The sequence below is a fragment of the Pteropus vampyrus genome, unplaced genomic scaffold, assembly GCF_000151845.1.
Source record: "Pteropus vampyrus isolate Shadow unplaced genomic scaffold, Pvam_2.0 Scaffold432, whole genome shotgun sequence".
Lineage (NCBI taxonomy): Eukaryota > Metazoa > Chordata > Mammalia > Chiroptera > Pteropodidae > Pteropus > Pteropus vampyrus.
The window spans coordinates 94,980-120,853 of record NW_011889213.1 but is presented as its reverse complement, the minus strand read 5'-3'; the positions used below and the strand labels follow the sequence as shown (position 1 = coordinate 120,853).

General features: G+C 49.9%; 4 protein-coding genes across 6 annotated transcripts; 3 read left to right on the top strand and 1 right to left on the bottom strand.

Moving 5' to 3' along the window:
- RPL27 (ribosomal protein L27) lies at positions 1-2,908 on the top strand. Its single transcript, XM_011381160.2, has 5 exons — positions 1-143; positions 378-460; positions 1,405-1,574; positions 2,601-2,711; positions 2,823-2,908. Exons 2-5 carry the CDS (start codon positions 380-382, stop codon positions 2,869-2,871), a joined length of 411 nt encoding a protein of 136 aa, XP_011379462.1. The 5' UTR covers positions 1-143; positions 378-379; the 3' UTR covers positions 2,872-2,908.
- A 1,429-nt stretch (positions 2,909-4,337) lies between these two features.
- Positions 4,338-12,318, top strand: IFI35 (interferon induced protein 35). Of its 2 annotated transcripts, none has more exons than XM_023523947.1 (7): positions 4,338-4,554; positions 10,421-10,531; positions 10,912-11,059; positions 11,133-11,239; positions 11,341-11,527; positions 11,623-11,729; positions 11,956-12,318. In XM_023523947.1, the coding sequence occupies exons 1-7, from the start codon at positions 4,522-4,524 to the stop codon at positions 12,145-12,147; spliced, it is 885 nt and encodes a 294-aa protein (XP_023379715.1). In that variant the 5' UTR covers positions 4,338-4,521; the 3' UTR covers positions 12,148-12,318. The 2 variants fall into 2 exon arrangements, with proteins under 2 accessions (XP_023379715.1, XP_011379461.1); XM_011381159.2 differs by having other exon boundaries at positions 4,339-4,542.
- Positions 12,319-12,461: 143 nt separating this feature from the next.
- Positions 12,462-19,190, bottom strand: VAT1 (vesicle amine transport 1). The gene is made up of 6 exons (XM_011381158.2): positions 18,709-19,190; positions 15,701-15,908; positions 15,123-15,293; positions 14,929-15,018; positions 14,131-14,372; positions 12,462-13,986 (listed from the first exon to the last, which is right to left on the bottom strand). The coding sequence occupies exons 1-6, from the start codon at positions 19,114-19,116 to the stop codon at positions 13,903-13,905; spliced, it is 1,203 nt and encodes a 400-aa protein (XP_011379460.1). The 5' UTR covers positions 19,117-19,190; the 3' UTR covers positions 12,462-13,902.
- A 1,366-nt stretch (positions 19,191-20,556) lies between these two features.
- On the top strand, positions 20,557-24,086 carry RND2 (Rho family GTPase 2). 2 transcript variants are annotated; one of them, XM_011381157.2, is made up of 5 exons: positions 20,557-20,760; positions 21,228-21,315; positions 22,104-22,213; positions 22,906-23,040; positions 23,253-24,086. In XM_011381157.2, the coding sequence occupies exons 1-5, from the start codon at positions 20,659-20,661 to the stop codon at positions 23,505-23,507; spliced, it is 690 nt and encodes a 229-aa protein (XP_011379459.1). In that variant the 5' UTR covers positions 20,557-20,658; the 3' UTR covers positions 23,508-24,086. The 2 variants fall into 2 exon arrangements, with proteins under 2 accessions (XP_011379459.1, XP_023379710.1); XM_023523942.1 differs by lacking the exon at positions 20,557-20,760 and adding an exon at positions 20,786-20,848.
- The last annotated feature ends 1,788 nt before the right edge of the window (positions 24,087-25,874 follow it).

The window sequence follows — 25,874 nt, the reverse complement described above, 5'->3', positions numbered from 1 at the left end:
CAATCCAGAGTCTGAGCACCACGCAAGAGGCGGGGCGAGGCCTGAGGGGCGGGACCGGAACTGAGATCATCTTGCTCCGGGGTGAAAGGTTAGCGGAAGAGTGGTTCTTTCCTTTCTGCTGTAGGCCCGAGTGGCTGATGTCGGTAAGTGGAGGCTTGGGGAGGGTCTTAAAATCCGCCGCCATCTGCGGCCTGGGGGTCGAGTTGCGGGGCGGCGACGGGTACTTACGGTTCTTCGGTATGTAGCGGCTTCGTAGCGGATCATGTCCTGGGAGCAGGGCCCGCAGAACGGGGCCAAGACGACAGTGAGCGTAGCCTGAAGTTCCGGGCTGGCAGCCTGCGCTTGCGGATTTCTGAGCGACCTCTTTTTATCTGCAGAAATGGGCAAGTTTATGAAACCCGGGAAGGTAGTGTTAGTCCTGGCTGGACGCTACTCCGGACGCAAAGCGGTCATCGTGAAGGTATCAGTCTCGCGAGCTTTTATACGGCATTTCCCAAAAATCTGGCCGGTTTCGGAGGGCGGGCACTCTTGGAATTCAAGAACTAGTTTTGGGACATGAACTACTGAGCATTGCAGGTGGGGATAGGGGTGAGGGCGTAAGGGCTTTTGGAAGAGAAAGAAGAAAAACAAACGTGTTTTGAATTGGGCAGCTAATAGAACGCGTCCTCCACGAAAAAGGCTTTAAATAATTGGACTGTTTATTGAACGCTTGTTTGGTTCCTGGCCGATTGCCTTACAAGTATTTTCATGTCGAATCCATACTTTTCTGCTGCTAAGGTTTAGATTTGTTCAGTAATTCACCAGAGGTCAAACAGGTAATAAATGCTGCAGCGGGGATTCTGTAAAAAGAGGAGAAATGGTTTCTGTTCAAAATGGTCACTTAGCATATTTTAGCCCTTTCCTCTTTGTCTTCTGCCTACATCTTTCAGCTTCTTGAGATGTCCCTAAGCCCTGGCCCCAAACAGCAGTGCTTTTGGCTGTTTTAGGGACACCGATGTACCCCCGGTTCCCTTTCCCCCATCTACCTGAGACTGGTTTCCAGAGTTAGGCTGCCAGTTTTGGAATCCTGCCTCTACCCCTTACTAGCAGTGCAATCGTGGAGGAAGTTAAGAATTTGGCACACAGCAAGCACTTCATAAATGTTAACTTATTTTTAAATCTCTTACCCTCCCAGGAGCCTCTCCAGAATCTTCTGGTGGGAATGAACACTGCCCTTACCCCTACTATTTTTTGGGCACCTGGCATAGCACTTAGTGTCTGCTTTGTGGGTTTTTTTTCTGTACAATAGTGGGTTTCAGAGACCTGGGGGTGAGGTTATCCTTTTTAAACATAAACCCACCTACATCTAGCACAGGCCCTAATTGAGCCCTCAGTTGATAACAAATATAATTCTTGCTCATTCAGAACATTGACGATGGCACCTCAGACCGCCCCTACAGCCATGCTCTGGTGGCTGGAATTGACCGCTATCCCCGCAAAGTGACAGCTGCCATGGGCAAGAAGAAAATTGCCAAGAGGTCAAAGATCAAGTCTTTTGTGAAAGTTTATAACTACAATCACCTCATGCCCACAAGGTAAGCATTACAAGAATGGGAATAAAAGTCACTTTATTTCTTTAACCCCTCTCTGCACTGCTGAATAAGGAGACAACCGTGTTGCTATTCCAGTGTGGGGAAGAAACATCGTTTTCTTTTTGTCACTTATAAAGTGGTTGTGGTTTCTAGTCGTACCTCTTTCATCCATCTTGGAGCCATGTTCCTATCATTTTATGTGGTGATTGTGCTAACTTGTGGAGCAAGATTGAAAAATCTTTCCCAAACTTGCTCTTTAACTCTCTCTTTCACCTGAAAATTCTTTGTGCTGAATAAAGATTTGTTTCATTTGTTTGCATCTACAGTAAACACAGGCATAGGATCTGGCCTGCCCTCTTCCATCCTTTCACTCTCAAGGATAGTTATTACCGGCTTTCACAAATGGTGAACAAATGAAAGCAAGTCTCCCTCAGTTCCACTTGAATGCTGGGCCCTTTAGCTTCTGGCCTTTCAGAGTATTGCACAGCACATAAACTATCTCAGTAGGAGGGTCGAAAAGAAATACAAGATTTGAAAGAGTCCTGAACAATAATTAGCAAAACCCAGCAGCACGTGCCTTAAAGTTCTCTCTTGGGACTTCACATTTACACTTGGTTTGTTGACCTAAAATAGCAGAGCAGTTTCTCAGGTGTTGGAAAGTGATGAGATTGAGGCAACTAGCCACCCAGGTTTTGCAGTGTCATATAATGAGACTCTGAGCCTGTGTAGGCAGAATTTAACAGCACTAAATACAATGCCTCTGAATAGAAAGCTAGCCACCCACTGTGATCAAAGTAAAGAAAATGTAATAAAGTGATGGTTCTTAGCTAGAAAATGAGTAAATCTATGTCACTGAGTCTGTTAACATTGGGGATTTCCAAGGAATATCATCAGGACTTGGGGTAGCTTTCGATGGTTGATCCTGTGGAATCAGACCCTAACACCCCAGTGTCCCAGAAGGACTTAGGTGGCTGTGTGAAGGCCCTGGCAGCATACGGGCTGATGCTACCTCCCCACCATTGTCCCCAGGTACTCTGTGGATATCCCCTTGGACAAAACTGTCGTCAACAAGGATGTCTTCAGAGACCCTGCTCTGAAACGCAAGGCCCGACGGGAAGCCAAGGTCAAGTTTGAAGAGAGGTAAGTGGGCTTTGGTGGTGGGTGTTACAGTATGGTTTTACTAATTTCTCATGAAGGGAATTTTATCTCTTTGTTCCTTTTCTCAATGATGTCCTTTTTTTTCCCTTCAAGGTACAAGACCGGCAAGAACAAATGGTTCTTCCAGAAGCTGCGGTTTTAGATCTTTTTTGTTTCAGTCATTAAAAGTCCAAAAACTACCCCTTTGTCTGTTGTATGTATTATTAATCTGGGAAAGGAGAACGGTCATAAGAAGAGAGACAATGGTTGGGTGAGGGGCTGTGGGAAAATATAAAAGTTAATTTTGCCTTTGTGAGACTTCCAAGGACTATGGTCCTTGGCCTGGTAATCCTTTAATGATCTGGCTGCTCTCAATAGGTAAAGTGATCAGTACAACTATACTGCTTCCCAAAAAAGCTATTCCTGGCATTTTTAGGTGCAGAATTTTTTGGCATCCCTGGCTTTGGTTCTGCGTAGCTAGAGAACCTGAGCCACCCCTCCCACCCACCTCCTTGGACAACCAAAGGCCCCTTCAAGTGAGCACTGGCTACTTTGGATTGAGAACTACTAACCTGAAGTTCTCAAACCTTAGCACTGGTCGCTTGTCAAGCCTGAGTGCCAGAGTCCCACCCTTTGACTTAGATTTAGTTGGTAAGAATTGCCAACGAGTCTGGTGAAACTGGTCCTCCAATGAGGACCACACTAGATGATACTGATGCAGGCCCAGAGCAGCCATTCCTAGTGGGACCAGGGAGAGGTCCCAAACAGACTGGCAAGAAGGGGTGATTCTTGGAGCTTGGGATGCTTGTGACCCTGTTTTACTGATAAGACCAACTGAGCTGCTGCTAAGCTGCTAGGTGGAACTAGGATTCGGTCCTATATTTCCAAGCCTTGCACTTGGTACACTTCCACCCAGGATGGGGGGAGGGAGAGGGGAATAGAAAGGGGCTCAGTAAGTTATTGGTATAAAAACCTGTGTGCTTTCATTTGGCTCCTCACAAGTATGGAGGATCTCTTGAGAAACTTAAGTAGCTTGTCAAGTCACAAATGAAACCGAATTTAAACCCTTCTTTGACAAAAAATTCAAGTTCTTTCCACTCTGCCTCAAGCCCTAGTTCAAATAATGTCCAACTAGGTCTGTTTACACACTTATCTTCCTAGAAGTGTGACCTTAGGCAAGTTTATATATTTCTGTGTCAGAAATTTAGAATCTTATCTGTAAAATGGGAGAATAGAACCAAATTTACAGGGTTATTGTGAAGATTTGAGTTTAATTCATGCAAAGCAGAACTAGTTTTGGGCAAGACACCTTTCAATAGATGCTATTACAATTTTGTGAACTTGATGAAGGGGCTCTATCTTCCTGGTGCCATTTGTCATTCAATTGTTTTATCAATGTCTGCATGTGCCCGCCATCATTCTGGGCTCTAGGGAAATATCCATTAAGACAGCAGACAAAATTCTACCAATGGGGTTCTGCTGGGATTGATAGGCTGGGCATGAATGGTTGGGGCCAGAATTCAGTTTGCAGTTAATAGGGTAGCTTACCTTGAATCCTCTGCTAGATGAAGTCTGCCAGACCAGGAAGGCCCCTCCCAGGGGCGGGGAAACCAGTTGGGGGCGTGTGCATCGAAGGGCAGGGATTTCACTGAAATGAAAGCGGAAGCAAAGAGCCAGCACGCAGAACTGCCAGGATTACCTTTCAGGTTCTGGGAGAGATCAAAGCCGCTCGGGAGAAACAAGTTTAGGGTGGGCTCTGCCACTTTGTGTCCAGCTCTGAATCCTCGGCGCTTGCCAACCAGTTCCCAGGCCCATGTCAGTGACTCAGGATGCCGTAAGTGAGGAGGTGGGTGTTGGGGGTGGGAGAAGCTGAGGAGCACTCCTCTTGGGTGGGAAACTGCAGGGCTCAGCGGTTAAGCCTCTCCCTGCCCATCTCTTAGAGCTGATGAGGTCTAAGGAGAAACCTGCTAGGATTTCCTCTTCCCAATGGTGTTAGTCCCTAACCTGTTGCCTCAAAGGCAATTCTATAACCTGCACCTCAGGAGCACATGAATTCCTTATGTGAATGTGCATTTTTCTGGGAGGAGACTCCATAGTTCTCATCAGATACTCAGGGTACTGTGGCCTGAAATGTTTGAGAATTGCTCTAATGACAATTCTAAACATTTAAGAAGTGCTCACACTCATCTCCTGAGATCTCCCCCAACAAATTCTTTCCCTTCTGCTTCTAACTGAGCTTAACCATGGGCCTTCCTCTGGGTCAGAGGAAGAAGTGTACCGCCTCTGAGAACTGACCTGCCTGTCTGCTGTGGTCCACCATTTCCTGACCAGCGCATGCCCCTACTCATGCTGGACTAAGCTCTGTGAGGACTGGTTCCCAGTCTAGCCTGTTCATCATTATTCCCCAGTGCCTAGTACTATTCTTGGCATGCAGGAGACAATGAACAGCTGTTGAGTGAATGAATCTCACCCCTCTCCAGTTTTTTCAGTCTTTTCTCCCCTGCTACTACCCCATTTCAAATATACTGATTTATTTCTCACTTGAACGTTTTTCATTTGCCCATCAAATATAAGAAGGAAGACCATAGGCTCTAGAGCCAACCTGCCTGGTTCCAAATCCTGGTTCTAATTAAGTGGCCCTGGGCACATTATTAGTCTCTCTAAAGTTTACAATCTAAGCCCCATTTTCTTACCTAAAAGATGAGAATGAAAGTAGTGCCTCACAAGAATACTTACCTGCAAGAATTAAACTAGATAACCTGTAAATTAATATAGTAAAAACTTAGCACACTGCTTGACACATACTAAGCACTCAGTATATGTTCATTATTGTTAATATTATTGCTAACCTCTTCAGAACCCCAGGACCATCTTGATTTACCCCCACCTCATGCCTACCTCTCAGCTAAAACTGCTCTTAAAGGACCTTTACATTTTAAAATGGAAGGAAGGAAGGTGGGTTTAGGAAACTTTTTATTTTTCAATCACACTAAATTCATTATTAAGAGACAACATTTATTAATAACATTGTGGTGTCTACCCAAAGTTTTTAATGCATTAATAAGTATCCTTATTTATGGATATTTATTAATGAATTAAAACTTTTTAAATCAACAGAATAGAGATCTTAATATAGTTTTAAATTTTGCTTTTTTGTCTTATTGTGAGCATTTTTCCACATATGTTTTTCATTAATATGTCTTTTAATTTTTACATAATATTTTATATTTATTTAGCTATTCCTCTGTTGTTGGACATTTCCTTCTTTTTGTTGTAAACAAGACTACAATAATAATCTTTGTACATGAACTTCTGACCATTTCCTTATGATAAGCAGGACTGGCTTTTTGTTGCTCAGTCTCAGTGGTCATTCTCATTCCTCATCGAAGCTGGCCTGTTAGCAGCATTTGGCAGAGCTGCTGGCCCCTCCTCCTCCTCCTTGAAACTCCTTCGTTCTACACACCTCACCTCTCCCTCGGGTTTCACTAGCCACTCCTCTGTACCTCCTTGTTCCCCTAACCTTAGTGTTGGATGCCCCAGAAATCAGCCCTTGGACCTCTTTTCTATCTACATCCACCCCTTGTTGCTCTCATTAAATTTTGTGACTTTAAATCTCTCTGCATGGATAATTCCCAAATTTATACTGTTAGCCTAAATCTCTTCCCTGAATGCTAGATCAGATCGGTAGAGACAACTGACACTATACATCTCTGCTGGGATGTCAGATAGGCACTTCATACCTAACATGTTCAAAATAGCCCCCTAACTTTCTACCCCAAATCACTTCCAGCCACAGTATTCCCCATTTCAGCAAATGTCTCTCCTTCCCTCCAGTTTCTCAGACCAAAAAGCTTAGCATTATCCCAGACTCCCCTCTTTCCTCTACACCCTATTTCCAATCCATTAGCAACTTTAGTCAATCTAGACTGCTCCTCACATCTTCCAATGCTGCCACCTGGTGCAAGCCACCAGCATCGTTCACCTGGACACTGTAATGGCCTCTTAAGTGGTCTCCCTGCTTGTGCCAACTTCTCACATCTCTCTATTCACACAACAGCCAAGGAATCCTGTTAACATTTAAGGCTGCCTATGGCTTCCCCTCACATCAAGTAAAAGGCCCTGAATGCTCCAACCCCGTTTCCTCTGTGACTTCATTTCCAACCAATTTCCCCTTGCTTCCTCTGTCCCAGCCACATTGGCCTCCCTGCTATTCTACAAATATACCTGACAAACTCCTACCTCAGGGCCTTTGCACTCGCTGTTCTCTCCGCATAGAACTGTCCTCAACATGTATACATGGCTCGCTCCTTCATCTTCAACTATATGATCAGATATCTCAGCGAGACCTATTCCGATCACCCTATTTAAAACTGTCCTCCAGCATTCTCTGTGCTCCTTTCCTTGCTTTGTGTTTGTAACACTTATCACTAACATAAGGTATATTTTGCTTATTTATTCTGCTTATTGTCTGGCTTATCCTCTAGAATGTGAACTTCATAAAGAAGTTTTGTCTGTTTTGTTTACTTCTTTGTCCCCAGAACCTAGAACAGGGCCTGGCAGATGGTAGATGCTCAGTAGCTAATTGTCGAATGAGTGAATGAGTAGGCAAGTGAACAGTGAGTAAATGCCTTTCTTGCAGCCCTATTTTGGCAGCTCCATTTCATCTCTCTTCCTGTTTGTCTGACACTGCCCAATCCTGGCCTGGCCCTGCTTATCTCTGACCTGCTTATCTTCTCTATTTCTTCTCTGCATTCCTCTGTCTCTCCTGACCTCTGACCACTTATCCTCAAAGATTACATTTTTAAAGCTGTGTCCTTCAGAGAGCTTTTCCATCCTCTTGGCTTTGACCATCACCAAATGCTGTTCTATCCCAGAGCCTTATCCGTCAAGTCCTCTTCCTGACCCTATGTGTCTTCAGTGGCCTTGGGTTTGATTTACTTTGACCCATTAGTTAAACTTGATGAATCTCTGGTTCCTCATCTATAAAAATGGGTCTTATTAAAATAGAAAACATGTAAGATAGCATTTATTATGTGCCAAGCACCACTGTTCCAAGCAAAATTATACACAGGTGGAAACTGCTATTATGCACATTTTACATGTGAGGAAAGAAAGGCACTGACTGGAGTTAAATAACTTGAAGTAGTAAGAGGAGCTGATGTAAGCCCCAGAGGTTTGGCCCCAGAATTTGTGGTCTTAACCGTTATGCTAAACCGCCTCCCAGTACTCCCGTGGTGAACATAGATAGCATGAGATTTTATCTTATGGGGTAGTGAGGTTCTAAACTCAGCGAGTAGGGCAGAAGAATGTATATAGTCAAAATTAACTTTAAATCATGAACTCGCTCCTTAAGTATCCAGAGTTTAAAATCTCTCAATGAGCTCAATGTAGAATAGATTGCAGATTTTTTTCCAAATGGACATTGGCTTGCATTTAGAAACCATGTTATCATGTTATGTAAATAAAGAGTCTGTACAGTGGAATTCAACTAAGTGACTACAGCCAGCCTGTGTTGTCCTTAAGAGGGTCCTGTAAAAGAGAAGTTTCAGTTGGGAGTTAGAGAAAGGATGGTCGTTTTGTGATACTTAAATGAGATGGAGTGCAACTGTGCCTGGCACTTTACAGGCCATCAATAACCACTGGCTCTCTTTCCTTGCTTGCTGGGTCAGTGGCATTATACCAAATTCTCAGACATCCAGGTCTGCAACCTGGCATCATCTCACCAGTTCGGTCCTCTCTGCCTCTTTGATACAAACATCCACAGAATCTGGGGGCTTTTCCTCATGAAATGTACTTCTCCACATGTGCTTCTTTGAAGCCACTGCTGGAGGCCCAAGTCAGCTCCTGTCAAATTAGTGGGAACTAGAACCACAGAGTCTGGGTTTGTTTTCCTCGCTCCACAATTCCTGCCCCAGTTCATCCTGTCATCACTGCTAAGATCTCTTTTAAACACCGTGTCTATCACTTCACTCCTTCTTTCAGAAATCTTCACTTAGTTCTCCATTTCCTACTGATATCATATCTAAACTCTCCTGCTTGAGTTATTCTTTAAATACTCTACGACATAAACGATTATTTATTTTTATTAAGCTGTTTATTAACTAGCATTGCCAATTACTAGATTTTCTTTCTTTTTTTTTCATTTTTTTGGTCCTTTTTAGATTTTCAATTATGTATAATTAGATCGAGATTTAAGGCAGAAGTTAAAAGCAGATGGACTGAGGACTGAATCCAGCCTAGTAATGTATTTCATTTTTCATATATTTTTTAAATTGAGCCATCTTTTTCAAATAAAAATCCAGATTTCTTATTTCCCTTAAAAATGGGAAGATATGGGATACTGGGATGACACTTCCATGTCAAAAAACCTGGTTAGAGCTGAGAAGAGGTAGCCACTTTAGTGGGGACATGCTCTCTCCAGTATGTCAGAGTCCCCACCACTCTATTATACTATACTGGCTCCCTTGACTCACTGATGTCACCTGTCTGACCCTCATAGGCACTGCATCTGCAACCCCTTGTTTGCAGAAATTTTAAGAATGAGATAACTTCCTCACTACTCATAAAGCAGCATTATTTAAGTCCTAGTTTTCTTCTGCTTAAAAGAGTAAACTCACTAAATTTCTTCAATGCCCTCTGTAATATGCTCCCGTCCTGTCATTCATTCAACAAACATTTGCTGAATGCCAGGGACTCTGCTGAACTGGTGATACAGATGACCAGGACAGAGTCCCATCTTCACTTAGACTCCGGGCTGACCTTTTTTATCAGGCTTCCGAACCGCAGGGTGAACTCTGCCAGCTAACGTCTGCTCCAACTAACAAAGGTGCATTTATTCATATCCCTGGTATCATTCCCCCACCCATGTTGTCAGCTTTTTCTCTGGACCTGTTGCAAATCACACCCAGCCTGAAAGGCTGCTTGAAACAGTAGGAGGGGTGGCAGTCAAGGGACAAGCTGAGAGATGTGGGGTAAATTATTCCCCAATTTGGCTTGATTTCTTTACTGTAAAGCACAGATTAGCAGTTCAGAGTCAGACTGCCTAGGACCAAATGACTTTGGCTAAGTCACTTAACATCTCTGAGCTTCAGTTTCCTCATCTGTGAAAAAGGATAAAAGGGTATATTTATCTCATAGGGTTGTTGGGAAAACTGAGTGATACAATCCATACAAAGGGCTTAGCACAGTGCCTGATGTTTAATTAGTGCTTAATACATGTCAGCTGATAGTATTATGACATTTTTGCAACTCTAATCCCCCATTCCTCCAGGAGGCCTCCCTGTGTTAACTCCTTTGGGACTGCCCCTCCTTCAAACTCCTGCTGTCCCCTGCAATCAATTCTGTGATCGTGCAGTCTTGGGTACTGTTTTGTACAGGCCTGAGGGCTAGACCCTTGTCTTCTATTGCCTTGTTTCAGTCTCCAGCACCTCATAGCAGGGGTTCGATCAGTGTTTGTTAAACTCTAGGTATCAGTAAGGAACCAGTCATGCCTGCTGCAAAGGCTCCTGCCCTTCAGAGAGTGGCTGAGGCTACCAAGTCCTCAGCAGAGGGGGCCAGGACCAGCCCAAGGCCGGGTAAAGGGGTTGGGTTATTCTTGGGCTGAGCATCAACTCTGCTCCTGGGGAGTCCAGAATAGGGTCTCCCTTCCCCTGGGCTTACTCATTTTCTAGAAAGGCAGGTGGAGATCTGGTTGTTCCCCTCTGTCCTAACAGGCACTCTTCATGGAGAGACACTTCCACATCCTTCAGGAGGAGCAGGCCAGACTAAAGATGAGGTTGCAGGAGCTGCAGCAGCTGAAAAGGGAGTTCGGGAACTACTCCCAGGTAAGCTGGGAGAAGCAGTGTGGCTTGATAGAAAGCCGGGTGACTTCTTAGTTTCACTCTTAGCTCTGCCACTTCCTCACTGTGTGACCTTAAGTACGTTACTTAAACACAATACTCTGAACCTATTTTCTTATCTGTAAAGTGGAACTACCTACCTCGCAAGCTTGTGTGAGGACAAACTAAGATCTTGTACGTAAAGTGCCAGTACAGGTTTAACCTGCATGCGTCCACTCAATTATCCAGCTCTACTTGCAATAAATGTATTTGTCCCTGGCACTCAGTATCAATCACATGGAACTGGGGACACTTTCTTCCTGGGAGGGAGTGGAGAACTCTCCCACCCTTGAAGGCTGCATCAGCTTCCCCTCCCCCATCTCCAGGTCCCATTCCCAGTGCCTGAAGTCCCCCTCGTGTTCCAAGGACACATTCAGCAGGGCAAGGAAGTGCCCAGGTCTTTGGTTTCCAACTTACAGATCTGCTACCCTCTGCGTGGGGGCTCCGCTCTGGTCACCTTCGATGACCCCAAGGGTGAGCTCTCTGGGAAAGCCTTGGGAGGGAGGCTGGGAGGCTTCCTAGAAGTGACCCTGCTCCCCCCACCCAGTGGCCAAGCAGGTGCTACAACAAAAGGAACATAAGATCGACCTGGAGGAGTGCCATCTGCGGGTGCAGGTCCAGCCCTTGGAGCTGCCTGTGGTGACCACCATCCAGGTATAGAATGGCAGGGTCCTGGGACATGCAGGGGATGCTGTGCACCTGGGCATGGGGGAGTGTGAGAATGCCTGGGACCACTCCTTCTTATCTCCCCCTAGGTGTCCAGCCAGATAAGTAGGCAGAGAGTGCTGGTCAGTGGGTTTCCTGCCAAGCTCAGGCTGAGTGAGGAGGAGCTGCTGGATAAGCTGGAGATCTTCTTTGGGAAGACGAAGAATGGGGGTGGTGATGTGGAAATCCGGGAAATGCTGCACGGGGCTGTCATGCTGGGCTTTGCTAAGGATGAAGGTAAGGACCCCACTGGGGAGATTAAGGCAGATGCATCAGGCCCCAGAGAAGGAAAGCCCATGATGCTAAAGGTCCACTCCACCCTGTCCTCACAGTGGCCCAGCACCTATGCCAGATTGGTGAGTTCACAGTGCCACTGGGCGGACAGCAGGTCCCTCTGAAAGTCTCTCCGTATATGAGTGCGGAGATTCAGAAGGCTGAGGTAAGTAGGAAGGTGCAGAATGGGGACTCGGCCAGGTCACCTGTCTTCTCTGCCAGAAACTTGCCCAAGGAAGGATCCAAGCCCCCAAACCCCACTGACCTACCCACTGCCAGCCTCTCCAGGCCTCCTGCCCCTCCCATGCTCCCATGGGCACTGCCTGCCCCAACCTCTGCCCTCAACTCCAGACTGTCGTGAGCCGTTGCTCATCTCCCGGCTCTTTTTCCAGATCGGATCCCAGCCAATGTCCCAGTCGGTGCTGGTGCTCAACATTCCCGATGTCCTGGATGGCCCGGAGATGCATGACATCTTGGAGATCCACTTCCAGAAGCCCACCCGTGGGGGAGGGGAGGTAGAGAGCCTGACATTCGTGCCCAAGGGACAGCGAGGCCTAGCGGTCTTCACCTCCGAGTCTGGCTAGATAGAAGCTTGCCCTTCTCATCACTCACCACTCCTCTGCCTAGGTTCTAAAACCAGGCTGGGGTCAGGTGCACGCAGATGAAAGAAGTCATGCTGGTCAATAGCAAGCAGGGACTCCTTGTTGTAAAACGCTGCCCTGGAACAGTAAAGGTGCCTGCACGGCGTGCTCTTTCTCATTTCACTTTTTGAAAGGAAACTTGGATTTGGGCATGGAAGAGGCTTGGGGGGAAGGTGGAAACCCTAATCCTCCACTATCAGCACTGGTCTTCCACCAGCTCACCTGCCCCACCACTCTCAGAAGCAACATCCAGGACCCAGGGTTTGGATTTTTATTGACACAAACACAAAGGCAGCTTCGGTAATGGGGTGGGGTACACAAAAGCAGAAGTCGCACTTCATACCATTTAGGCCTCATTTAGACAAAGAGGCCGAGCCCCTCCCACCCGCCTCCCGTTGGCATTGGTCTGGGCAGTAACCTCCCTAATTCCAGCTCAGAGAAAAGAGGGAGATACACCCCTACTCCAGAAAGTCCCCCCTTTGGTTCTAGTAGCCCAAGTTCTACACCCCCCCTTACTCCCCTGCTCCATCTCCCCACCCATGTAAACGAAGTTTGGGGCTGAGTCTGAAAAGCTGCCTCCCTGCTCTGAGAAGGCAGGGGGCCTTCCATGACTGTGTGGGGATGTGCTTTAATTTTTAATTTGGTCCCAAGATAAGAAATAGATAGCATTGCCTCCCAGAGCTCTGGCTGGTAAATATCACACTTATCTGCAAGGCTGAGAAAGCTTCCCCACCTTTCTCCTCAACCACCCATAGAGAACTGACAGCCCCAGAGACAGGACATGGCACAGACCCCAGGTGGTTACGGGCTGGCCTCCCATCCATTGGCACACACAGATTTTTGGTAGTGTTGTGGGACTGGGGAGCAGCAAAACCCCAGCTCCACCAGAACAAGGAAGGCACTGGGGAGTACAGGAGTAGAGAAGGTGTGAGACAGGGACCCCCCCACACACACACATACACAAGCACAAGTTTTCCATTGCTAAGGCACTGAGAACAAATCCAGAGAACTCAGTGAAGGAAGGGGGGCTCCGTGTCCCTCCCACAGAGTCATGACCTAGGGGAGCAGGTTCCTGCCCTTGTTGTAAGAGACAACCTTGGTTAAGAGTAGCAGTAAACCTGGAGGTGGAAGAAGCCCAATTGTGCTTAAGAACTTGGGGACAAGAGGATGAGGCCATGCAGTGAGGCAAGGGAGTTCAGAGGTGGGCACTGGCTGGCTCGGGTTGAAGGGACATGCTGGACTCACACAGATTGGCCCCATATCCTGAGCTGACATTTCACTTCTTTGGGGAGGTGGTGGGGCAGAAGCAGGAGGGGAGATGAGGCAGAGGCGGAAGCACGCAGAACAAGATGGGAAGGGACTGGCTAGCCTTGGCACAAAAGCAGCACAGCAGGCCCGGGGGGAAAGGGTGGGGTCAGGAAGCAGCCGGCCTCCCTCTAACCCTCCCTGTCCCCTTGGCAGGGCCTAGACATCCAAGTGGTCACTTCCCAACCTCTTCATAGGGAAGGAAGGAGGGAGGGGGCAGCCCTGACTAAAGAGAAAGAACAGGATGGGGGAAGAGGTCATCACCACGGAGACAGTTGGGGGAGAGAGGGCAGAGCATTATGGTAGAGGATAAATTCAAGGGTCTGCTGGCCAGCAGAATGCGGCTTCCCAGCTTCTCTCTTCCCGGGTCCCGAGGGTCTCCCAGCCCCCGCCCTAGTTCTCCTTCTCTGGCCCAGGCACCAGGATGACTTTGCCCACATTCTTCTTCTCTTGCAACTGCCTCATGGCATCCGCCACCTGGAGAGGAAGACAAGACTCCTCCCAGTGCCATCCAGCCCCTCTAGAGAGCCAGCCTAAAGGAGGAATTCTACCCCTGGGACCCCAGCCTTCGCAGGTTCAGGTCCTACCCAGGCCATCCCTGCAGAGCCATCACACACTCACCTTCTCGAAGGGCCACACGGAGTCAATGTGGGGTTTGATGTGGCCCTGGTTGTAAAGAGCCAGGAGGCGGGCCACCACACCACTGACCAACTCCCCCTCATCATTCAGGGAGGCCAGGTAGAAGCCACACACAGCCCGGTTGGCTGGTAGCAGCTGCAGAGCTGTCACACTGAACTGATTCCACCATGTGCGTGCCAAGGCCATCAGGTTCCGCTTGGGGCCTGTCAGCATGTTGGCCATTCCTGAGAGACAAGGAGACAGTCTGTGAATCCAGGTGCCAGACGCATCCCTGTGTGTCCAGATCCATGCTCATTTGCCCACTGTGGGCCCCTTATAATTATCCACACCAGTGCCAGGGAGTGACAAGATAATCCCCCACATTCAGGCTACCAGGCCCAAAAAGACTCCAGGTGACTTGAAAATGCTTCTAATCTTTGTTTATTTTTGTGTGATATATATTTTTAAATGGAAATGAAGTTTGCCCAAGAATCTCAGGAGGGTAAAACAGAAGGCAGACTGGTTGATTTTGCATCAGGAATAATTCCCAAACAGGAACACAGAAAGAACACAGAATTTATTATGACTTGCATGCAAGGCTGTAAAAACAGAATGAATTATGACTTGCATGCAAGGCTGTAAAAACAGTAGCTGTGCCCAGGCAGCAGCAATCTGAGTGCAACACCCAGGCCCTGACACTAGAGCACCTGAGTCCCTGCCCCTTCTTCACTCAAAAGCCCTAGGCCCCTATATCCCACCCTGCTTCTCCTAAGTCCTCTCCATTCTGGCCCCCTGACTTACCATAGATGACCACTTTGCCCATTGGTTTGAGGAGGTTATAGCCCTTGGCAGTATCTGACCCACCTAAAGGGTCCATGACAATGTCCACTCCTGTCATAGAGTAAGGGGGCCCAGAAACAACATTAGAAGCCACTAATCTGGAGACCCTCTCCCTACCTCATGCCACCCTACCCCTTCCCATACCCTGACCCCACCTTTGGGGGAGATCTTCTTGATCTCATCTGCATAGTCAGTCGTATGGTAGTCAATGGGGTATGTGACCCCATTCTCCCTCAGCACCTCGTGTTTGCTGGCCGAGGCCGTTCCAAACACTGTCACATTCTCCACTGTACGGCACAGCTGCAAGGCAGCCATACCCACACCCCCTGCAACAAGACACTTTCATAAGGAGAGGACAGGATATAGAGTCACCCAGCCACCACTCTCCATTTTTGCCTCTCAAGGACCCAGACCATCACCTTCAGTTTGCCTGGGCTCCTTTGGAGGCTTTCTCCCCTAATCCCATGTCCAATTTCTATGACTGAGGATTGGGGGGAGGGTGGCTGGCAAGAAAGGGATGCTGGGTGAGGGTATGTTGCTATGGATAAGCACATCAGGCTGGACCTGATGCCTGAAAGTTGCCACGGCAACAATATTGCAGAGGCCTCTGGGCGCCATAGGCCAAGGCAGCCTGTTGTTGCCATGACAGCAGTCGAGATCTGCTGCAGGGAAGGGGCCTAGAAGGAAATCTAGGTGGGGTAAGGAGTGGGGATGAAGGGAAGGAGCCTGTCACCTGCAGCCATGTGTACCAAGACACTGTGGCCAGGCTGTAGGTTGCCGAAGTCAAAGAGGACCATGTAGGCTGTGATGTAATTGACCAGCAAAGCAGCAGCTTCCTCAAAGGTCATGGCCTCAGGCATCAGGTAGGTGTTGGTTGAGGGCACAGTCACCTCCTCCTGCCACATGCCTGACCGGATAAACACCATCACCCGGTCCCCTACCTTGAAGAATGGAAGAAGAGCATGATTTAGTCACTCATTCACTCACCCATTAGCAATGTGGGACCTTCCGTTATGTACAAGGCCCTCTTTCTGGTAATGCAGTAACACCAGAAGCAGCAGTAGTAGTCATAGTAATAATAATAATGTCATCAAAAACAATAACTTACCTTTATTGAGTGCTTACCAAGGTACAGGCCCTATTATAAGTGATTTATATATGAAGGCTCAACTAATCCTTATGCCTGCTCTTTGAGGTAGATCCTATCTTTATCTCCATTTTACAGATGTTAGACTTTACAATTGTGTAAGGTCCCTGATGCAAGAAGCTTACATTTAAGGTGGTATGAAGTATTGTTGAAGAGATCAAACTGCTTCTGTTTAAAAAAAATGGGTTCTACTGTATACTGACAGTATGACCTTGGGCCAATAAAAAATTACTTAACTTTTTGAGCCCCAGTTTTCCTATCTATAAAATAGGGCAGTTATGAAGATTAAGTGGCAAAAAAATCATTCAGTGATTTTTTTTTTTAGCCCAATGTTAGCCACATAGTAGGCACTTAGTAGGTTTAGCTAATAATAATGATAACAAATAATGACAGTAACAGTAGCAAGGAGGGGAGATCACTAATCCAGTAACTGAAGTAAGAGGGAGTATGTGGTACGTGCCATATCACCGCACAGGTAAAGGTCTCTGAGCAGTTAGAGCTGGGTGTGGTCACCTCAGAAGTATCTGAGCCAGCATTGGGGACCAAGAAGACACCTTCACCCAGAGATGGGGGAAGGGTGGTGGACAAGGAGAGCCACACAATCCCACCCACCAGGAAAAGATATTTTCCTCACTCTCAGCAACCTGCAGGTGAGCCTCCTTATAGGAGAGAAAGGAAGAAAACAGAACCCTTCCTCGCAGCTTAGCAACTGGAGTCAAGGGGAGGACGGGGAAAGGGGGCCTTCTCAGGAGAAAGGCAGGCCTGTCCTCCCTCTCTGAAGAGCACAGAGAGGGAGGTTTGAGTGCTGTTCTGGGACAATCCGAGTCTGTCTTGGTTCCTGCCAGGAATGATGGGAATTCTGTATACTAACCAGACTTGGGATCCATGAAGAAGGAGGATGGGACTCCCCTACACACCCTTTTTCATGTCCTCAAGGCCCCACACTCCACTGAGGAAGACTTCTCAGGGTAGGCTGGGATCTTTCCCTGTAAGCACTGGTCTGAGATGAGGTCTAGGGAATGGAAGCATTCCACCCCAGGACTCAGGACTAGCAGGCTCGGCAATCACCCTGGAAGCCTGGGAAAAATGCAGTGGTCAGTCTGGGTGGTGGCCAGGCCCAGATCTGGCCCAGAACAAGGCTCACCACTTACCCAGGTTAATGCCCACCCCTCAGCCCATCGCAGAGCAGGGTCAGCCCTGGAATACTGGGAGGCAGAGAGGGCTCTCCCCAGAAAATCCAGCCTCTTACAATCAGATTCTTGCCCTGGACAGGATATCCTGTATTTACCAAGCGGAAAGTGTGGGGAGGAGAGGTTAGGTGGGTGGCCTTGAGCAGTAACTCCCCCCACCAAAAAGAAAAAAATAAAGAATTCCTCGTAGCACCTTCTCAAGAGTAGGATTATTTAGAAGTCAGTGGAAAGGGTGAGGCCAGAGCTGAATTCAGAAAAAAAGCCCTTTAAAGAGATGTTCGCATGTACAAAAAAAATCCAAGAATTCCAGCTCTGAGATCTGGAACAGGCAGGTCAAGTAAGAAGAAGGCTGCATCTTAAGAGCCTCTCTTGCAGGGACCTGATTTGAAAGGAAACCCCTCAACAAATGACGTGCAAAGGCTCACCCAAAGTTTCTCAAAAAGTTGGTCATTTGGAACTCTCTGGTGTCCAGGGTTGTGGCCAAGATTACTGATAAACGAAAAAGAGAAACAGCCTGGCAGAGCTGGGCCAACCTGCTCCCAGTGCCACATCCCCAATCCCAGACCAAATGGGCAATGCCGGGGTTTCTGAGGGTCCTCCACAAGGAAGGCAGAAGCGGGTTCTGACCGCCGGAACGTTCCCAAGGGCACACCCGGGGTCGTGGCCCCACAGCAGAGTCACCGGAGGAGGAGATATTGCAGTCACGGGAGGCAGAGTCCAAGACAAAGATTCAGAGACCCAATCTTTCCCTCTCCTCGTGCCTCCCTCCCGCCATCCCCCAAATCAGACTGGCAGTGTAGAGCGGGTGGAGGGGTGGCGGCAGTCTCCCTTTCCTTCAAGATGGGCGTGTCTCGTCTCTTGGCCCTGCTCTGGGAGGGGCCGCCTCACACCCCAACAGACCACGGGGCTGCATGTGACTAGGGCTCTGGCACCGCCATACGCCCCCGCCAAACCCCGAATACATAGCTCCTCAAGCTCCCTCGGGGAAAGAGGCACAACCGTCATTCAGGTTCAGAGACCACAATTACCTGGGGAGTATTTGGCGGGTAGGGGTACAGGTGTGGTTTTCCTGGGGATTGGGGTGGGGTGTAGGCCATTGTACGCATGCGCGTGGGAAGCCTTATTGTTTTCCCCCACACACCCACCATCGCAGCTTCTGGGCGGCGGCCACAGTTAAAAATGGTTGAGGAAGGGGCGATAACTCTGTCTCTACCCCCACCCTCAAATATAAATCCAGTTCTCCATGAGCCTCAGAACCAGGCTGCTTTTCAACGCTTTCTATACCCGTCAACCTCAGACCGTGCCACATTCCTCAGCCCTGCCACACCCCTGGCACCCTCTCACTCCTGCCCCAATGCCGCTTGGCCTGCGCAGCCTCTCCCTGCCCTGCCCTGGCCCGCTCACCATACGGTCATTGACGCCCTCGCCCACCGCGATCACGACTCCCGCGCCTTCTATGCCGGGAGTGAGGGGCGGCGGCGGCAGCCGGTCATGCAGCCCCTGCCGAGCCAGAAGGTCAGAGAAGTTGAGCCCGCAGGCTCGAACGCGCAACGTCAGATGGCCGGGCCCAGGGGCCGGGGGCGCGGCCGGCCGGGTCTGCAGCTTCAGCTTGTCGTAGCCTCCGAATCCTGTGAGCACCAGGCAACGCAACTGCGGAGGCGACGCGGCGGCGGCCTCCTCGGAGGCCTTGGGTGGCTGGGCATCGCTGGCTGCTTTGCCATCCGGGGGCTGCGAAGAGGCGTCTTCTCCGGCCCCAGCCTCGGCCGCCGCCACCACGACGGCTGCCTCTGCTACTTCTCTCTCGGCTGACATGGCTGGGAATCCTGACGTGCGCACACAGGAGGATCGAGTATGCACAGCTGGGGAGGGCGGGGCACACGTCAGGAAGAGCTGCGGCTTCAGTCTTGGAACCGGCGGGGCGTGGCGCCGGGCCGGGGGCGGGGCCTGGCTCGCTCACTTAAAGGGCCAGAGCCACAGCGCGGTAGCTGCAGTCGCGCGAAAAGCGGTCACAGGGAACATCTGGGGACAGACACGCGCAAGGGCCTTCTTGGAGTCTTGCAGATCGCGATTTAATTAATTAATTTATTTGTTCATAATAAACCTTATGCAAGTTAAAAAAAATATGTCGAAGGGCAGTCTGAAGGACGATCCCAAAACTTGAGCTGACATCAGATTTGGGGAGCCAGCCACCTGTGGACCGGAACCCAACCAAGTTGTTCTTCAGGCTCTGGCTCTACCCATGTGTGACTCATTTCATGTAGTCTAGCACTGGCAAACTTGAAGAAGAGAGATCGAGTCTTTAAAGTTTTCCATCTGATTTTGTTCGTTAAAGTTCTGTGCCTCGGTTTTCCTTTCTGTAAAATGGAAAATAATGATGTCGCTTGGCGAAGTGTAAAGAAAATTAAATCACGTATCCTCGATTTAAAGAAGAGCTTTTAAAAGATACCATTCCAATGCAAATCACTGATTCTGAATCAAGCCTGAAATGACTTTGGAGCTTGTCTCTGGCTCCAGCTGTCACTCTGGGCAGTTCTACCTGCCTCTTTTTCCTCCCCATCTCTGTCTCTCCGAAGTATCCACCAGAAGACGCAGCTCCCCAAAAACTTTTCACCTTGCTTTTGGCTGGAGAAACTCATTTCTGCTTCCCTGCTAATCCAAGCCCGTCGTTAAATCATCAAGCCCCAGACTAGGCCTTCCGTTGCCATGGGGACAGAAAGCCTTGACGTAACCATTGTCCTGGTGGGTGTGTTGGAGTCCATACTCTTTGCCCAAGACTCCCTGCCGGGACAGGAGAGTGGAGGAGGGAGACCGAACCCAAAAGACTCTCTCCTTCATCTAACATCTTGCAGCCCCTCCTGTTCAAGAAGTGGATGATTGCTCCCGCGCGTGTCCGCACTAGCACACTGGCGTGCACGCGCGAGCACGCAGAAGGCCCGAGCCTCGTGCGTGTGCTGATCCTACCCTACCCCTCAAAACTTCGCCCGAGCTCTTCCCCGTTCCCAAGGAAGTCAAATCAGTCAAATAGCCCGACTCGGCCCGCCCCAAAACTCCAGGGGCCCCTTAGATCACACCGGGCGAGCTAGATCCCTGATCCCGGGACTAGGTTTCCCCGAGCCCCGCCCAGCTCCTCTGGGCCCCGCCCCCCGAGTGAGCGGGCGGGAGGCGGGGTCGGGGGCGCGGCCGCCGGGTTGGGGGCGGGGCGGAGGGGGGGGCCGCGGCCCCGGGCGGGGGCTCGGCGCGGGCCCGCGAGATGCCGGTGTCCGCGGCCCGAGCGGCTGCAGCTGCAGCGGCTGGGGAGGCTGCAGCGGGGCCCGGGAGGGGGACTGCGCGGGGGGCCGGCGCATAGCCGGGACCATGGAGGGTCAGAGCGGCCGTTGCAAGATCGTAGTGGTGGGGGACGCGGAGTGCGGCAAGACGGCGCTGCTGCAGGTGTTCGCCAAGGACGCCTATCCCGGGGTGAGGGACTGGCGTCTTGGGAGAGGGTAACTGAGGCCGCGGGGGCGGATGACTGGGGCCCCAGGAACGGATGGAAATGGGTGCTGGGGTAATCAGGGGAAAGAGGGGCTCAGAGGAGCGGGGGTGGTGTTAGGGGCTCTGGAAAGACTGCAGAGGATTGGGGTGGGAGGAATTGGGGATCAGGGTGGGATGAATGGGGTTTGAGAGAAGCAGAGGATCCCGGGGGGCGCTAAGGGAATGTCGGGGGTCCTGGGCATCGTAGAGGAGAAGGACTAGGGGCTGAAAAAACTGGGAGGGGGTCTGGGAACCTAGCAGAGATTCCCTGAGGCAGCCACTCCTGGGATCTCCCCTTTGCCCAACACCAAATCAACTTGTGTACAGGGGCTGGGCTGGACAGAGTGTGGGAGTGAGGAGAGCATTTGGGGTGAGGATTGGAGGATCTCATCTTGACCCATCCCTCTTTGCAGAGTTATGTCCCCACCGTGTTTGAGAACTACACCGCGAGCTTTGAGATCGACAAGCGCCGCATTGAGCTCAACATGTGGGACACTTCAGGTAGCCAAGTCCCTGGGGTCACCCTAACTATGAAGACCCCTACTTTGGTTGGTATTGCCCTTGGCTAGACCCTTAGGCTCCAGGTCAGCTCAGCCCATCCATTCAATTCTAGGAGGGAGGGAAATCAATTTTCTGCCTAAAGTCAGGGAAACTGAGGCAGAGCTTGCTGACAAACATAGAAACTATGTCCAGTATCCAATCCCCTCTGGACTCGGCTTACCTGGGAAAGTTGGGAAGGAATGTTTTTTTCATTTGGGAACATGTTTTTTAGGAGATAGGACTGGGTTTAGAAAAGCCATTTAGAATTTCTTTGGGAACTGCTTTGGGTTTAGGAACTGCTTTTCTAAACTGAACTGTAGAAATCTGAGATCAAGTCTCAAGAGGATAGGAGAACTCTCCCTTCTCCCAAAAGGAGAAGTGTTTTTATTTTTATCCTGGTCCTCTGGAGGGCTTTAGAAGATGTCTGTCAAAGCCCAGAAAGCACATGCAAAATTTTGTGAGAATGTCGACAAATTTCATGAGCTTCTCAGACTCAGAAAAGATTAAGAATGATTACTTTTAGAGAAACCCCTAGGGAAGTAGAGAGCTGTTTTCTCACATCTAACCTACCCTCTGCCTCCCTCCACCTTAGAGAAACACAGACTCCTTGATGAGTATTAATAATTGCTCTTTTCCATTCTCTGCTCCTAACTTCCCTTAACCAGTATTGCTAAGGTCTCCCATTCCGTTCCAGGCGTTGCATCCACTCAGGACCCTCATCTGTCCCCTCTCTCCCTGTCTTTTCTCAGGTTCCTCTTACTATGATAACGTACGGCCCCTGGCCTATCCTGATTCAGATGCTGTACTCATCTGCTTTGACATTAGCCGACCAGAAACACTGGACAGTGTCCTCAAGAAGGTGGGAGCCTGAGGAAACAGGAAGCTAGACTCAGAAGGACCAGAAACTGTGGTCCTGACACAATATAAGCCATCAGCTGGGAGTGTATGAAGTTCTCATCCTCCTCCACCCCCCTTTCCTGGAAATTAGTCCTCAGAGCTAGATAGGGCATCTGGAGGTGATGAGGCAGAGCAGGGAGAGGTACTCAAGGGATTCCTTAGCCACTCATCTCCTTGGGCATGGGAGCCCCATATGGACAGGATGGGAATGCTGCTCTTGGAATTCAGGAAAGCCCTCTCCAGGCCCCTATTTCCATGAGAAAAGCCCGTGGTGAAAGGATAGAAGTCAGCTAAGGCAGCCCCAGTTCCCAGATGGGGGAGGGTAGGGCAGGATTGGTCTGTTCCCAGGAACAAATTTGGGACAGGGAAGGTTCTAGGCTGGCACATGCTTCATGGCCCCTGAGGTAGAAGAAAGGCCCCCAACCCTACAGCCCGACTGCAGTCCTCAGCTCCCTCCCGTTCCATACCCCATCCTGCTTTCAGCCCAAGCCCACCAGTCTCACATCCTTGCTTACATGGGAGAATCCAGAGGGGTGCATGGTTTTCACATGCCGTGAGGAAGAATGTCCTCCTGACATGGAGGATGATTCACCCTGTACCTTCTTCGTTCCCTCTATAACTCTATTTTCTTTTCTGTTTTCTTCCCTCAAATAGTGGCAAGGGGAGACTCAGGAGTTTTGCCCCAATGCCAAGGTTGTGCTGGTTGGCTGTAAATTGGACATGCGGACTGACCTGGCCACACTGAGGGAGCTGTCCAAGCAGAGACTTATCCCTGTTACACATGAGCAGGTAGGACCCTTGACCTCTGACCTAGTCCTGGCCTGGACCTCCCATCTCTGACCTTCTCAATCTCTTATTTTAAAACACCCTACTTTGCTCATCCCTTGCCCTGGCCTCTGACCTCTGACCTGATCCCTTGACCCTCTCCTCCAGCCTCTATGCTCCTTGCCAGGGCTGTAGGCCAGGTCCCATAACTTCCTCCATGCACTCCATCCTTCCAGGGTACTGTGCTGGCCAAGCAGGTGGGGGCCGTGTCCTACGTGGAGTGCTCCTCCAGGTCCTCTGAGCGCAGCGTCAGGGATGTTTTCCACGTGGCCACAGTGGCCTCCCTTGGCCGTGGCACTAGGCAGCTTCGCCGTACTGATTCACGCCGGGGACTGCAGCGATCTTCTCAGCTGGCAGGACGGCCAGACCGGGGCAACGGGAATGAAGGCGAGATACACAAGGATCGAGCCAAGAGCTGCAATCTCATGTGAGGGGCCGGGGTGGGGCAGTGTCAAGAGAGGTGGCAAAGGGTACAGTTGTTCCCCAGCCTGCACCCAGGCTTCCTGACTTTGGCTAGGGCTTCAGGGCAGGCTAAGTGAGCAATTCTCCTGAGCAAGGGAGCCACAGGCAAAGGGTGCCACCATTCCCCACATTCTCATCCCCCTCTTCTCGACAGGAAGTTGAGGGAGCTAGCAGGACAGGCATCTAGGCCTGGAGCTGGGATGGGGCACGGGGGTTGGGGAAGCTGGCATCAAGCAGTGACCTTGGTTGAGTCTCAGTATGTGAATGATGCCTTCTTTCCCCACCTCCAGTTCCATATCCTGGCCCTGGCTTCTTTCCCTAAGGAAAATATCCATTTCATGCCCTTCCCTCTACTTTCACTTCTACAGCTGTTCTCACTCCTTCTAACCTCTAGGCAACATGCACTAAATTAAAAAGCAAGTTGATAAGCCCCTCCCCCACTTGCCCACTGGTCCTAGCTCCCCCCTCTCCCCCCCATTCCTCCAACAGTCCCCGAATAAAGCCCATGTCCATGGAAAACGGCTGTGGCTTTAGTTTTGTTGCTTTCTTAAAAAAAAAAAAAAAAAAAGTCTACCAATTTCTAGGAGCAGGAGGGAAAGTTAGACTTCTAGAAGAACTTTCCTGTCTATGCTCACAGAAGTAGCAGAGGCGAAAGTCGCAGGTTGGGTCAGCAGTGTCCTTTTAAGAGCTAAAGGAGGGGGAGTAGGTATCTTGGGAATTTTCATCTCAGTTAATGAGCCAGACAATCCTAAGGCCATTAGGGGGGTTTTACGTGGACTGATGTGCTATTCATTAGTCTAATTGGGGTCCCCTGCTAGTGTGGAAGGGGTCTGCTGAAGTGGTCCAGGCACCTTGTTCACTGTCCTGGCAGTTGTAGGGGTAGGGAGGGCATCAAAAGCTTCCACGTTCAGAAGCTGACCCTGGGCAGAGTAAAATTTCCCAGGGGGACAGAGGTTTGATTCTGGGGCCCTACCCAAGGGCGGGCAAGGGTTCTCACCATCTTTCCATCTTGAGCTCCTTGAAATTTGAGGGGAGCATCAGCTGAGTTTAGGGTCACACCACCACCCCACCTCTTAAAGAAGGAAAGCTGGCGGAGGGGCCGGCTGGAGCACTTGTTGTCAGGAAAGACAGTGCTGGTCTGTTTTCTCTGGAGTCTGGTTTCACATTGTCCTGTATTCCCTCCCTGGCTCTGGTCCCACTGGCCTCTTTTCGGTGACATTCTCCCCCAGGAACCATCCGTGGCTCTCCCCTCCCCCAGCCCCAGCCAGTTCTTCCAGAAACACTCTGGGAGAGAACACAGACCTTACCCTCCCATCTGCTGGGATCCCCCCTAATTCACAGCCTATCCCTCCCCCATTCATTCAGTAAATATGTACTGAGCACCAACTGTGTGCCAGACACTGGCTTAGGAGACTGAAAGAACCAGTATCTCTGCTCTGGAGGCCAGCCCAGCAGGGAACAGAAGTACTGCAGGTGTGACTGTTTTGGCTGTGGGAGTTTCTTACAGTCTCCAGAGCCAGTCCTCTGAGCTAGGTCCCAAGGGTTGAGGGTTCAAGAGGAGTTTACCAGGCAGGGAAAGGGTAAGAAAGGCACTCTGAACAAGAGGGTACAGCATGTGCAGACACATGGAGATGAGAAAGAACATGGCACGGTTGGGGCTGCCATGGCTAGAAGGGCAGAAGACAAAGCTGAGAAGGTCTATCGGGGCTGCTGCAGGGTCCACAAAGGACCCAGGACCTCATTCTGAGGATGTGAGGAGGCATTAGGGATTGCAAGCGGAGAATGAAGTGACCAGATTTGGTTTTTGGATAGAAGGTTATCTGGATGAGGTGATGGGGGCCTGGGGATTTGGCTCTGAGATGCGTTATCTAAAATAGCTTCTCCTTTCCCTATGCAAGGGCCCAGCCTTGAAATGAAAGGAAACCCCCACCCTCTCCTGGCTCGTCACCCTCTCCCTACCTCTCTCTACCTCTCCTCCAGGACCCTGTTCTGGTCCATCTCAGCCAATCTTCTCAAGAATTCTGGGACAGCTTCAGGGGCACAGGGTACCCCACGCTCTCAAACTAAGACCTGTTTAGAGGCTGACTTTGAGATCCTCCTCAAGGACCCTAAGTCCTGGATTGGGGGTGCTGGAAAAGGATGGGGCTTCCAGACCCATCTCTCAGTCTGGTCCCAAAGGACTGACCCTCCCCACACTGGGACCTGCTGTACCATTGACTTGGGATATGGGGCCTTGTGGCTTCTCTTTTCCACTTCGAACTTTAGTACAAAGCAGGCTCAAGCCGGTGGCCGCCAAAGTGCAGTCTGTGCCCCTCTCCTCTCCCAACCTCCCTCTC

Excerpts from the sequence above, each read along its gene's own strand:
- RPL27 (XM_011381160.2), top strand. The coding sequence starts at position 380 with ATGGGCAAGTTTATGAAACCCGGGAAGGTAGTGTTAGTCCTGGCTGGA. Across the intron at positions 461-1,404 it reads GCAAAGCGGTCATCGTGAAG|AACATTGACGATGGCACCTC; the intron begins GTATCAGTCTCG and ends TTGCTCATTCAG. Across the intron at positions 2,712-2,822 it reads AAGGTCAAGTTTGAAGAGAG|GTACAAGACCGGCAAGAACA; the intron begins GTAAGTGGGCTT and ends TTTCCCTTCAAG.
- IFI35 (XM_023523947.1), top strand. The coding sequence starts at position 4,522 with ATGTCAGTGACTCAGGATGCCGTAAGTGAGGAG. Across the intron at positions 4,555-10,420 it reads AGGATGCCGTAAGTGAGGAG|GCACTCTTCATGGAGAGACA; the intron begins GTGGGTGTTGGG and ends CTGTCCTAACAG. Across the intron at positions 10,532-10,911 it reads AGTTCGGGAACTACTCCCAG|GTCCCATTCCCAGTGCCTGA; the intron begins GTAAGCTGGGAG and ends CCCCATCTCCAG.
- VAT1 (XM_011381158.2), bottom strand. The coding sequence starts at position 19,116 with ATGTCAGCCGAGAGAGAAGTAGCAGAGGCAGCCGTCGTGGTGGCGGCG. Across the intron at positions 15,294-15,700 it reads CTTGGTACACATGGCTGCAG|GGGGTGTGGGTATGGCTGCC; the intron begins GTGACAGGCTCC and ends GTCTTGTTGCAG. Across the intron at positions 13,987-14,130 it reads CCGTGTGGCCCTTCGAGAAG|GTGGCGGATGCCATGAGGCA; the intron begins GTGAGTGTGTGA and ends CTTCCTCTCCAG.
- RND2 (XM_011381157.2), top strand. The coding sequence starts at position 20,659 with ATGGAGGGTCAGAGCGGCCGTTGCAAGATCGTAGTGGTGGGGGACGCG. Across the intron at positions 21,316-22,103 it reads CAACATGTGGGACACTTCAG|GTTCCTCTTACTATGATAAC; the intron begins GTAGCCAAGTCC and ends GTCTTTTCTCAG. Across the intron at positions 23,041-23,252 it reads TCCCTGTTACACATGAGCAG|GGTACTGTGCTGGCCAAGCA; the intron begins GTAGGACCCTTG and ends CCATCCTTCCAG.